Consider the following 12065-nt stretch of genomic DNA (forward strand, 5'->3'; position numbering starts at 1 on the left):
CTAGCTCGATCGTAGAACCTGTCACTTCAGTATGCAAATCATTGATCGATTGCCCTGAGCTAGCTAGCTTCCAGAAACAAGCCAATCGACCAGTATCAGATCCGATGACCATACTGCCCCGGCCACACAGTTTTGATCCCCTATAAATACTTTCCAGATCGCTGCCATATACTCACACAGTCACGAAGCTAAAGCAAACTTGAGCTAGCACAGCTACATCACCCCACTCACGAACTAGAGCGAGCAATGGCGGCGTCCAGGACGAGCAGCATGGCCGTGGCAATGGTGGCGGTCGTGGCCGTGCTCCTGTGCGCGGGCGTGCGGCCCGCGGAGGCGTGCAACGGCCACCCGTGCCCGTCGCCGGCGGGCCATTGCCCCGTGAACGCCGTGAAGCTGGCGGTGTGCGCGGACGTGCTGGAGGGCTGATCCACGTGGTGCTGGGGCAATCGCCGCCCAAGCAGCCGTGCTGCTCCCTCATCTCCGGCCTGGTGGACCTGGACGCCGCCGCCTGCGTCTGCCTCGCCATCAACGCCAACGTCCTCGGTATCAACCTCGACGTCGACGTCGACCTCACGCTGCTGCTCAACTACTGCGGCTGCAAGGTGCCCAAGGGCTTCCGCTGCGCATGATCGATCGATCCAGGCATCAGCCATCGTGCATGCATGCGTGTACACGTGCGTGTACGTGTCAGGTCGTGCGTTTGGTTTCAACATCATTACTAGTCGTACGTAAAACGTGTCTTGCGTTGTAAAAGCGACATTTTCCTCCAATAAAAAAGCACTGTATCTTGCATATGTATGGTCACGGTCTGTTTATTCGCAATCGATGTAAGCATGCACGTTCAATTATAGGCCGAGCCACAGACAGTAGCCCCAGAGCGTCTCGGCGGACCGGCGGAGCGTCGTTTCTTCGTCGCCGGTGAGCTCCAGCTCCGCGGCGACCCCGAGCACGCCGCGGCGCCCGAGCCTGGCCGGGAGGCTAAGGAAGACCTCGTGGGCATCGCCGGGGACGAACCCCTTGGCGAGCACCGACACCGGGTGGACGCGCCGCTGGTCGCGGAGGAGCGACCTGGCCAGGCTGGCCACCGAGTAGCCGATGGCCCACGACGTGTACCCCTTGAGCCCGATCACCTCTCGCGCGCCGCCCACCACCGCCCGCCGGATCCCCTCCAAAGCCTTTGCATCGAACGACGAGTGGGTCTTCTGGAGGTAGCTCATCACCGGCATGCCGCCGACGCGGACGCTCGACCACAGCGCCAGCGCGCCGTCTCCGTGCTCGCCGACCATGTACGCCTGCACGTCCTGCGCGCCCACGCCGAGGTGCTCGGCCAGGAGGCACCGCAGCCTGGCGGAGTCGAGGTCCGTGCCGGAGCCCATCACGCGGCTCGACGGGAACCCCGACAGCTTCCACGCCGCGTACGTCAGCACGTCCACCGGGTTCGACACCACCAGCAGAAGCGACTCCGGCGACCCCTCCGCCACCGCCGGCACGACCTCCCTCAGCAGCCCCACGTTCCTCCTCAGCTGGTCCATCCTCGACGCCGCCGTCGTCTCCCTGGGCACCGTGATGATGGCTAGGTCGGACCCTCTGGTGAGCTCAAGCACGTCGGTGCCGGCGACGATGCGGACGCGCGGGAGGAACGCCGCGGCGTGCTGCAGGTCCAGCATCTCGCCGCGGACTCTGTCGGCCTCGGCGTCCACGAGCGCGATCTCGTCGGCGAGGCCCTGCGTGAGGATGGTCTGCGCGATGGCCATGCCCACGTTGCCGGCGCCGATAACGGAGACCTTGGTGAGCCGCTCACACGGCTGCGGCGGGGTCATTTCCCCATCGTGGCCGGACGATGGAACCTGGCGGAAGAAGCCAGCGCCGGTGTCGGCGTCGAAGCCGAGCTCGGACAGCGAGGACGCCTCCTTCTTCATCAGGCTCATGGTGTCAAATCGATCGGGCTGTGTTGATATCGTGCTTCCTCAGTTGTGTTTGGAACATCGGATGCAATGCATGCTACGTAGCTCAGGGCTCTCCTACTTATACTACCACGCTACTTGTACTACCACAGTAGTTGGCAAAAAGTATCTCTCTATAGATCATAACCACATAAGTTTATCTGTTTTTCAACGTCTTCTTTTTGTCTTTCTGGAAAGCGAACAAAAAAAGAAATCGAAGTCTATGTTGACGGAAATAAAGGATGCGACTTTACAATACCAGAGAAGTTCCTGCTGGTTTTGGTCCACGGTTCGTTCGTTGGAGCATGGATAAAGAGAGTTGAGTGGCTTGAGATAGTTGAGGAGGGCAGAGAGAGTATCAGAAAATTGGAGATCTGCTTATCCATGCAACTAGTTTTGGCTTTCAAGCGAAGGAAAGTCGACGCAAACTGAACCGATAGTGGGTCGACTTTTGCTGACCACAGGAAAATAGGTGAATTTATGAGTCAATACTTGGGGCCTGCTTTCTGTTTCATTTGTTTGTTTGGCAGTTGACAACCTTTTAAACAAGTACTCCCTCCGTCCGGAAATACTTGTCGGAGAAATGGATGTATCTAGACATATGTTAGTTCTAGATACATCCATTTTTATTCATTTTTGCGGCAAGTATTTCCGGACGGAGGGAGTACTACCTTCGTTCACATATATAATATGTTTTGGATATTGCAATAAAGACTACATACGAACTGAAATAATAAGTGAACAAATACACTAAAAATGTGTCTATATATATTCGGTTCAGAATTTCTTTTAGAACATTTTATATTTGTGAACGGAGGGAGCGACATTTTTAGGAAAGCTTAACAAGTGGACATAGACCTTGAAGGGGATTTCGTATTCTAGCTTTGCCGCTACGTCGACGCGTGATCCGGCGTCAGTGTGGAGTTATGCAGCTTGGATTGGTGTGTTGGGTCGTCGCTGCTGCGTTGGTCCTTTCTGGAGGGCGCCAGATGTTCCTTCCTCTTGGTCAACGGCAAGGGATGCTTCATCTCCTTTCCGGTGGTACTTCGTCACGCTTCATCTTCGTTGTGTCGGTCCTGTTGGGCCAAGGTCGGCGACTTTCCGTCCGCAAAGATCCTTTCAGCGGATTAAAACGTCATGCCAGCTCCGGGGGAGTGGCGAGAACGGTGCGGTCAGCGTGTGTCGGGGGTGCTGCTGGGTCGGTGCTGGCCCAATTGTAAGTTTTGTTTTTTATAGAGGTGCTTCGTAACACTAGTTGTCATTATTATTAGATTTGGGGCCTCTTTCCCAAAAAAATGGAGAGCAACAATTCCAGGTATAGGCGGATCACATTTGACGCCCTGAGTGTTAAACTGAACTGAGCGACCGATGCGACATGGCACAACCTACTTCGAGCGAGTAACAGGTTTGGGAAGGTTCCCTCAATTGTATTTTTTTGCAGTTTTGTTTTTCTTTTACCGGGTTCTCTGATATTTTTCTCTTCATGTTTTTTTACTTTCATTTTAATTATTATTTTTTGTTTTTTCCGTTTATTGCTTCTTCTTTTCCGTTCTTCCCGTTATATTTTTTCAAAATTTAATTTCTAAAAAAATCAGAATTTCAATTTTTTGTCTACTTATTTAAAAAATTACACATTTTGTTCAAGTTTCATAAATTTTTCATGTTTTCAAAATTTTGCTAACGTTTTCAGAAAATCATTGTATTCATAAGAAATGTTCACTCGTATAAAAAATGTTCACCATGTATAGAAAAAATTGTTCAGTGTGCATTTCAAAAAAGTTTACCATATATTTACAAAATGTTTAGAATGTATTAGAATAATGTTCACCGTATACTTAAAATATGTGCAATGTGTATTTTAAATGCAGTCTTTGTTCATAGTTCAAAAAATTGTTCAGAATTCAAAATGAGTTCAAAATTTCAGAAAATGTTCAAAAAATTTGAAAACAAATGTTCATGTTTTATAAAAAAGGAATTTAAAAAACATCATGATTAGAAGCATTATTCGCATTTTAAAATAAATAGTTCACAGTTTTTGAAGAAATGGTCAACAAAATTTGATTTTTTTTCCTCTCTGTGGCAGCATTTAGTCTTAAATGGTCGTGTTCTATTAACCGCTTACATCCAACTGCTCGAGTGGTAAGGAATACTTGAGGTTGCAAGTTCGATTTTAGTAGCTGCGCACGACAACTCATACCCACCGAATGGGCTGGCCCATTAGGATCACACCCTGTGTGAAAGGCCAGTGTTAGACCCTCACGAGCGTCAGCTAGGGGTTGTCCCTAATATGCGTGAGAAAATGGTGATATTTCAGGAACCCCCTATTTGCCTCTCGTTGCGTCGAACTGTCGACGCAACGCACAGAGCTGGCGATCGAAGCGCTCAAGTGGGTCGGCCTGTGGCACTTTCCGGTTTTGGGAACCTTCTAGAGTTTCCCAACCGGGTTTTTCTGGTTTTGGGAAACTTCTAGAAGGTTCCTTGAACCGTTTTTTCCTTTTGTCGATTTTTCTGTTTCTGTTTCTTCTTCTTTTTCTTTCTTTTCTTTTCCTTTTCTATTTATTTTTTTCATTTCCTTTACATTTCAAGTCCATTTTTTAAAAACAAATCAGGTGTCAAATTTAGTTCAGAAATTGAAAAAATGTTCGTCCTTTTAAAATTTTCAATTTTGTAAAAACTGTCGTGCTTTCAAAAATTGTTCATAATTTCAAATAATGTTCGCATTTTCAAAAAAATTGTTCGGGCATTCCAATAATTGTTCTCAATCTCCAAAAATTGTTTGGAATTCTTTTATTCAAATTTTTGGAAATTTTCAAAAAATGACCGGGATTTAGAAAAATGTTCATGTTTTAAAAAATTGTTCTTGTTTCCAAATTTTGTTCACGTATTCAAAAAATGTTCATGTTTCATTTTTTTGAAATTTTTAAAATTGTTCTCCGTTTCAAACTTTTGTCTGATAATAAAAAATATGTTCATGATTTTAAAAATTGTTCCCATTTTGAATTTTTGTTCACAAATTCAGAAAAAAAATCATATTTTGAATTTTGTTCACAAATTTATAAAATATACTTTCATTCTTTATTTTGTTAAAAAAAATCAAAGTTTGCTCAGATTTTCAAAATTGTTCCTCTTATGAAAATTTGTTCAGAATTTCAAGAAAAAAAATCACTTTTCCGAAAATGTTAACAAATATTCTTCTACGGAAAATTTGTGCACAAATTCAAAAAATGTTCTTGTTTTCAATTTTTTGCTCACGTACTAGAAAATTGTTCGCGCTTGAAATTTGTTTGGGATTTTCTGAATTGTTCTCCATTTCGAAATTTGTTCTACAAATTCAGAATATGTTCGTGGTTTTATTTGTCCACAAATTCGAAAAATGTTCATGTTTACAAAAAATTTAAAAAATTCAGCCTTTAAATCTTGTTCAAATACCCAAAAAATGCATTTCAGAAACACTTCCCATTTCCAAAAAAATCACAAATTCAGAAAATGTTCACATGGTTAAGTTTTGTTCTCAAATTAAAAAATATTTGGGAATTTCAAGAATATTCATGTTTACAAATTTTGTTCACAAATTCAAAAACTACTTTCCTTACCAAATTTCTTCACATATTCAGAAAATATTTATGTTTCAAAATTGGTTTACAAATTCAAACAATCTTTGCATGTTTCTTTTTGTTCATAAAATATAAAAATTCTGCGGATTTCAAAAAATGTTCTTGTTTCCAAAATTTGTCACATATTCAAAAAATGCTACAGTTTTCAAAATTTATGCAGATATTAGAAAAATGTTCATGTTTTTAAAATAAATTCACAAATTAAAAAATGCTAGATTTTTGTAAAAAATATAGTTTGTAATTGTGAAAAATGTTCACTTTTTTAGTTTTGTTATTGCTTTTTCAAAAAATGCTTTGTGTTTACAAGGAGTAGTTCATAATTTCGAAAAATGTTCACATATTCAATTTTATTTTCCATTTTTTGCTTCGCAAATATCGTTTGTGTTCCAAAAAGTATTTCCTTTTTCGAAATCACGTTTGAATTTTCTTAATTGTTTTATTCGGCCGCTTATAATAGATTATATATATCTGCCTGCACCTTTTAGACACATAACCTTAGATAGTACAGTGGTTCTCTTGAGTGAGGTCTTGTGTTCGATCCTTGGCCAAGATGTTTTCTGCAATTTCACGATCTGGGTTTACTTTTGCTGCTACCGGTCTTTCCTTTTATGTTTGCGCTGCAAATCTTTAACCAACAGGTCTTGTGCACCGCGAACCTCTGTAGTTGGTCGCGAGTTCGATTCCCCAGCGCATCTTTTTCTTGCAACATTTTTCGTGTGAGAAGTTGCCGCAGTAAGCGGCGTATAGGAGCTCCCGATATTTGTAGAAGAGAAACATCCAAACAACTAGAAAAAAAATAAATATTCCAAGAATGACATGCTTTCGATAAAAGTCACAAATATTCCTGTATTATCTGTAAGTAGCCGAATTTGCTAGTTTTTTTTTTCATAATAATGTGATCTTTTGCCCTTTGACTTAAAAATAACATGATTTCTTGGTAGAGGAGATATTTCTCAACCTCATAATAAGGATCAGGTTTAGGAACAACTATTTATATCATTTATCCCTACTTTGAGGAGGTCTGGACTTGCTTGAGAGCTAACCGGCTACATATGTGGTTTGTCTACCGATAATGTATGAATGAATACAGGGTAAAATTACTTATAATCAAAAGGGAAATGAGAGGAAGATGGGCCTACTGTTTGCCTTCACGAGGAGGCGGTTTGATGAGATGTACCTTTTTTGAATTCTCTGCATAACCTCGCCAGGAGCGTGATATGCAAGACACGTCAACGAAATCTTTTTAGGACCCGAAACCCCGCACACCCAAGAGGGAGCATGTTTGGAAGTTCGGTGGCTAATGGGATGCCCTAGGTCGAGACGATCACCCTAAGGCCTCGAGTTTGCTGCCATCAAACATGAAAAACAACAACTGGCGAGGAAGAAGAGAACAAGGATAAATTAGGAGAAAAGTTAGAAGATAAAAGTGATAGACCGGTTTGACAATTGTGTGTCGTTCAATGGACCATCACCTCTCATCTGTATATGAGGCAATTGGACTTCCCAAACAAGAAAATGAATATGATTTTCACCCAAATATCCAAACCAACCATAATTCGGAAAAGTGAGTCTAGAACTTCGCGTAGGTCAAAAGAAAAAAAAACGTTGCATCGGCTGCACTGTATAATGCCTCGGATTGAAATGATTCAAAAAATGACAATACAAATAACTTTCATATATAACACTTTTCCCTTGAAAGCAACCTTGAGCCAATTCTGTAGCGCATTAAAAATGTATTTCTGAGATGCATCTATCTTGTCAAACTTTCAAGGTTGCAAACAACCTTGGATGAAAATGATTCCAATAGAAAATTTCTTTGTTTCCACAAGACAAACAACTTTCATATTGAAAGTTTTACGATTTGAGGTTGTCTTGATGTTGAAAAATGCCTCATGATGTTAAGACAAAATTTTCGGGAAAAATCGGGCCGAACCGGGTTGAATCGGGGTAATACACCGGCCACTCTCAAGATGAGATCAATTATACTGGTCTGACAACTGCGTCTTCTCGGGCCCAACTCCTATTTGGTGGCACCCTCAGCGCCGGAATATCCTATTCGACGCATTCTTCGTCGAACTGTCGACCATTCGCACAGACCTGGCGATGGAGTGATGACCTGGGCCGGCCCATTAGTGTTTGCGGTGTTTCCCATTTTGCGAATCTTCTAGAGTTTCCTAGCTGGTTTTAGGAACCTTCTAGAAGGTTCCTTGAACCGGTTTTTTAATTTCTTTTCCTGGTTTTACTATTTCTTTCTGTTTCATTTTCTTTTTTTTCCCACTTCTGTTTCTTGGTTTTGTTTTTTGTCTTGTTTTTCTTTTAAAGTTGTTCGAAAATTAAGAAAAACTTTATGTGCTTTTAAAAGACATCAGAAATTACAAATATGGTTGTGTTTTCAAGAATTGTTTATACTTTCAAAAAATGTTGACAATTTTAAAAAAATGTTCTTGAATTTCGAAAAATGTTCTTGTTTTACAAAATAATATTGGAACATTTTTGTTCATAATTTTCACAACTTTTCAGAAAATGTTCGTGACTACAAAAAATGTTCTCATTTCCAGAAATTGTTCACAAATTCAAAAAAATGTTCAGGTGTTCCAAGTAATTTTCATAACTTAAAAAATGTGCAGGTTTTCCAAATAGTTTTCATAAATTGAAATTTGTTCTCCGTTTACAAAAGTGCTCTAAATTTTAAAAAATATTTACGTTTTCAAATAAACATGTTACGTTTTATTCTCCTTTTTATTAATTTTTTAGTGTTTCAAAATTTGTTCACGTTTTTTTAATGTTCGAAATTTTGAAACTGTTCGCATTTTTAAAATAATTTTCGGGCCTTTTAAAATTGTTCATGGTTTCTTTATTTTTCGAAAAGTGTACAATACTCATAAATGTTCAGGTGTTTTATAATTGTTCTCGGTTTCCCTTTTTTTGTTCCTGCGTTTTGAAAAATGTTCGTATTTTCGAAAGTTATTCGTAGTAACAAAATTTATGTCTTACAGTGGGTAGGGACGTGGTTCACTAACATTAGATGTGTGTTCGATCCTACTCACGCACGGTTTTTTTGGGAGCTGTTCTTTAACATTTGCCGCTGCTGTTTGGTTCTTTAAATATCGGGCTGTTATGATTACGCGAAAGTGACCGTGTAGCACTGGCTAGCAGCTATAGCTTTGTTGCTGCACGTCTCGTGTTCAATTCCCACCCATGGCATAATTTTTGTTCATTTTTCGTCGCGCGCAGCCACGAACTGGACGACCCAGATCGTCGACTGTGTTCAAACACAAGAATCGCGCGCGCGGCCCACTAAGCCCGCCAACTTGGTTCCCTGTGCGAAACGGGTGCAACCTGACGCAGAACGCGTCAGATAGGGCCTCCCCTCAGCGCCGATCATTGCGTATTGTACAAACCGGCGTACACCCCCTTCCGTCCTGGGCTCGGCCCATTTACTTTATTTTCCTTTTTCTTGAACTTCAAAACATGGCGCACGAGAGATTCAAACACCCGACCTCGCGGTCAGTGGCGGAGCCACCTCCCGGCCATCCAGGGCAGCTGCCCGGGCGCAGCCATGCCTTCTCGTTTGAATAATACTGATAGACACCAGTAAATGGAGAGCTAATCACTATTTATAGGGGCAAACAATTGATAGACAGCAACTCTGTGCACTTTGCCCCGGCTCGCCGGCCGAGCTGGCTCCGCCACTGCTCGCGGTTCAGTACCACCAATAGTAACCAACAACTGGGAAAGCATATGTAATGTGTGTACTCATTTTCTTTCGTTCTTTATTGTTGTGCGTTAAATGCGCCTTCATTATCTTTTTTTTGTTTTTGTTTTGTTTTGCCCTTTTATTTGTTTTTTTCATAGGCAATTATTTATGTTTATTTTTCATTTTCTTCTCCATTTTTAAATTCGTGAATCTTTTTAAAATCGTGAACTTTTATTATATTCGAAAAATAAATTCTTAAACTTTCAAATCTGTGAATTTTTTTTGAATTCATGAACTTTTTTCAAATGCATAAATGTTTTTCTATCCAAAAACTCTTTTCAATTTTTATCATATTTTTTAAAATCCATGAACTTTTCACAATTTCAGGAACTTTTTCCTTCAAAATTGATGGACCTTTTTCAAATTCATGATTTTTTTTCAAAATCTATGAATGCTTTTCATTTTTCATCAACTTTTAACAAATGTCACGAACTTTTAAAAAATTGAACTCCTTGACATTCGTGAACTTATTTTAAATTTTGTGAAATTTTCTCACATTTTTTTCCAAATTCATGATCCGTATTATTTTTGTGAACTTTTTCCACATTTTAATGAACTTTTTCAAATTTACACCTATTGTCCAAATTCACATACGTTTCTCAAATTGATGGATTGTTTTATAAATCCGTAAAGTTTCTTTTATTTAACAACTTTTTCAGGAGTATTTAAAAACCATTCATTTTTTCCATACCAGATCAACAACACGGAAAATGAAAAAAAAACTAGCAGGACAAGCAAGCGGCCAAGCGGGCGAAGCGTTCAGCTGGAGCAAAGTTGGGCCGCTGCCCGCTCGCATTCAAGCGAGCTCCAGCTTGTTAGTAAGATAATGCTTATGCCTTGTACAATGGGAGGTGCTTAGGAAGATGCTTAATAAAATAAACCGAGTTCTCCTTAAGCATCAATGCTTATTTCTATAGGACAGACGCTTAATTAAGCGTCTACCCTCGACAAATAAGCATCGGTGCTTAGAGAAAAACTGATTTATTTCTTTAAGCACCTATCTCAAGCACCTTGCATTGTATAGGGCCTTGAGACGCTGATGGGGACCTCTCCTTCTCGGGTCTGTACTGGTTACGCTTGGGTAACCTTTTGGGGTCTTGTCGGGTTATACTAGGTAAAATGGTTCAGTTAGACTGAGTTGTTTTTTCTTAGCTCCGCCACACCATTTTCTCAGCGCATGGATGGAATGAGACATCTCATAAAGAGCCTAGAACAACCTTTCCCGATCTTTTGAAGGTTAACAATAAAAACTCTATTGTATCGATGCACTGTACCCAAACGAGATTGAACACGGAAAAAGGTGCATCAAGACGTGAATAAAGGAAGAAGTCACGTTTGTTGGTTTTCTTAGACATAGGAGAGTCAAGCCAAGTACAACATAGGATAAGTACTATAGAGATAAAATGTAGGAACGAGAAAGTTGGTTTCAACGAGTCATGTGATTTGTAGAAGAAACAGGTAAACAAGACGAGTTAATATATATACGTTGAAAAGCAAGGGGTAAATTGAACGAAATGTGGAGCAGTCCAAAATCCTATTTTGTATACTATAAGAACAATGCACTGAAAACTTGGAAATGGAAGATGTTGCATGCAATCTTGGATGAAGATCACTCAAATATTAGAATTGCTCTTTTCTACAAAGCAAATAACTTTCATGTTGTGCATTTTTTTATTTGAGGTCATCTTAATTGCAATTTGTTGTCATGCCAAAATCGGGTATAAACACATGCCTTCCGCCTTTGGGTAATGCTAGCATGGCAAAATATAACTTGCACCAAATTTGTTCTAATGACGACGTTGACACTCCATCAGTCATTTTATTTTCTTAGGATGACAATTATATATCGGCCATATTTATGCTTAGGACGATAAGCATATCAACCATTGGGAGTAGCAACAAAAGTGTAGATAATTAAATATATAGTGATTTGGTATTACCGTTTCATGATATAGAAAATTGTGGTGTGTCATTGGAATAAGCCTATAAAGGATAACCAATCATGCATGAGGATGAGTTCCATGACACATGCATCAATGACATGGAGAAAAAATATGGATGGTGCGTCAACCAAAGATTCTAATGGGTGGATGCAAACCTTTGGCTTAATTGCTTACCAACTTCATTATCTCTTTCTTCACCTTTGCTACACCTTTTGCAGTAGAAGTTTGCACATCATTTTTTGTTTGACCGCTCCGTTTAAGAATCCATGTGATGTTCTTGTCTTTTATCCTTTGTGCACTATGCCTTTTGCAGTAGAAGTTTGCACTACGCCTTTGCAAATTCTTCCTTTGCCAATTTCACGAGCCAAGTGGATGCTCCAACTGTGATTTTGTTCAAGCAGTAGCAGTTTTTATTTGACCTTGTGAACTCTCAATTTCTCTTGCTCAGATTTGACATCTTGATTTTGCTTCACTTTGCCTTCACTAACCAATGTCAGAACTTTAATTGGCTCACTTATCAGATGAAATTGAATTTGAAGTAACACTCAGGGGCCATATTTTTTAATGCGATAAACTTGTTTAACCACCTCTATTTATTTTCTTGAGCTTCGGATTATGATTGAAACCAGCTCGTAGGGAGAATTATCCTGGGCAGGCCCTGGGCCAACCACGAGCTACAATGCTAAATAGTGTTAAAATTGCTACATCGAACGAAAAATATCTTTTTTTTTCAAATAACCGAACGGATTAATCTAGCCCCGTGACCCAGACCACGGCCCTGGCAGCCTTGGGCTTGCCACACCCTTCA

The 12065-nt window shown here is 40.8% G+C and overlaps 1 protein-coding gene and 1 pseudogene across 1 annotated transcript; one reads left to right on the forward strand and one right to left on the reverse strand.

The window, feature by feature from the left end:
* Positions 1 to 205: 205 nt before the first annotated feature.
* Positions 206 to 780, forward strand: LOC119340543 (annotated as a pseudogene).
* A 54-nt stretch (positions 781 to 834) lies between these two features.
* LOC119340542 (L-lactate dehydrogenase B-like) lies at positions 835 to 1970 on the reverse strand. Its single transcript, XM_037612464.1, has one exon. The coding sequence runs from the start codon at positions 1926 to 1928 to the stop codon at positions 846 to 848; it is 1083 nt and encodes a 360-aa protein (XP_037468361.1). The 5' UTR covers positions 1929 to 1970; the 3' UTR covers positions 835 to 845.
* Between the last annotated feature and the right edge of the window lie 10095 nt (positions 1971 to 12065).

This window comes from Triticum dicoccoides, chromosome 7B, assembly GCF_002162155.2.
Source record: "Triticum dicoccoides isolate Atlit2015 ecotype Zavitan chromosome 7B, WEW_v2.0, whole genome shotgun sequence".
NCBI classification, from domain to species: domain Eukaryota; kingdom Viridiplantae; phylum Streptophyta; class Magnoliopsida; order Poales; family Poaceae; genus Triticum; species Triticum dicoccoides.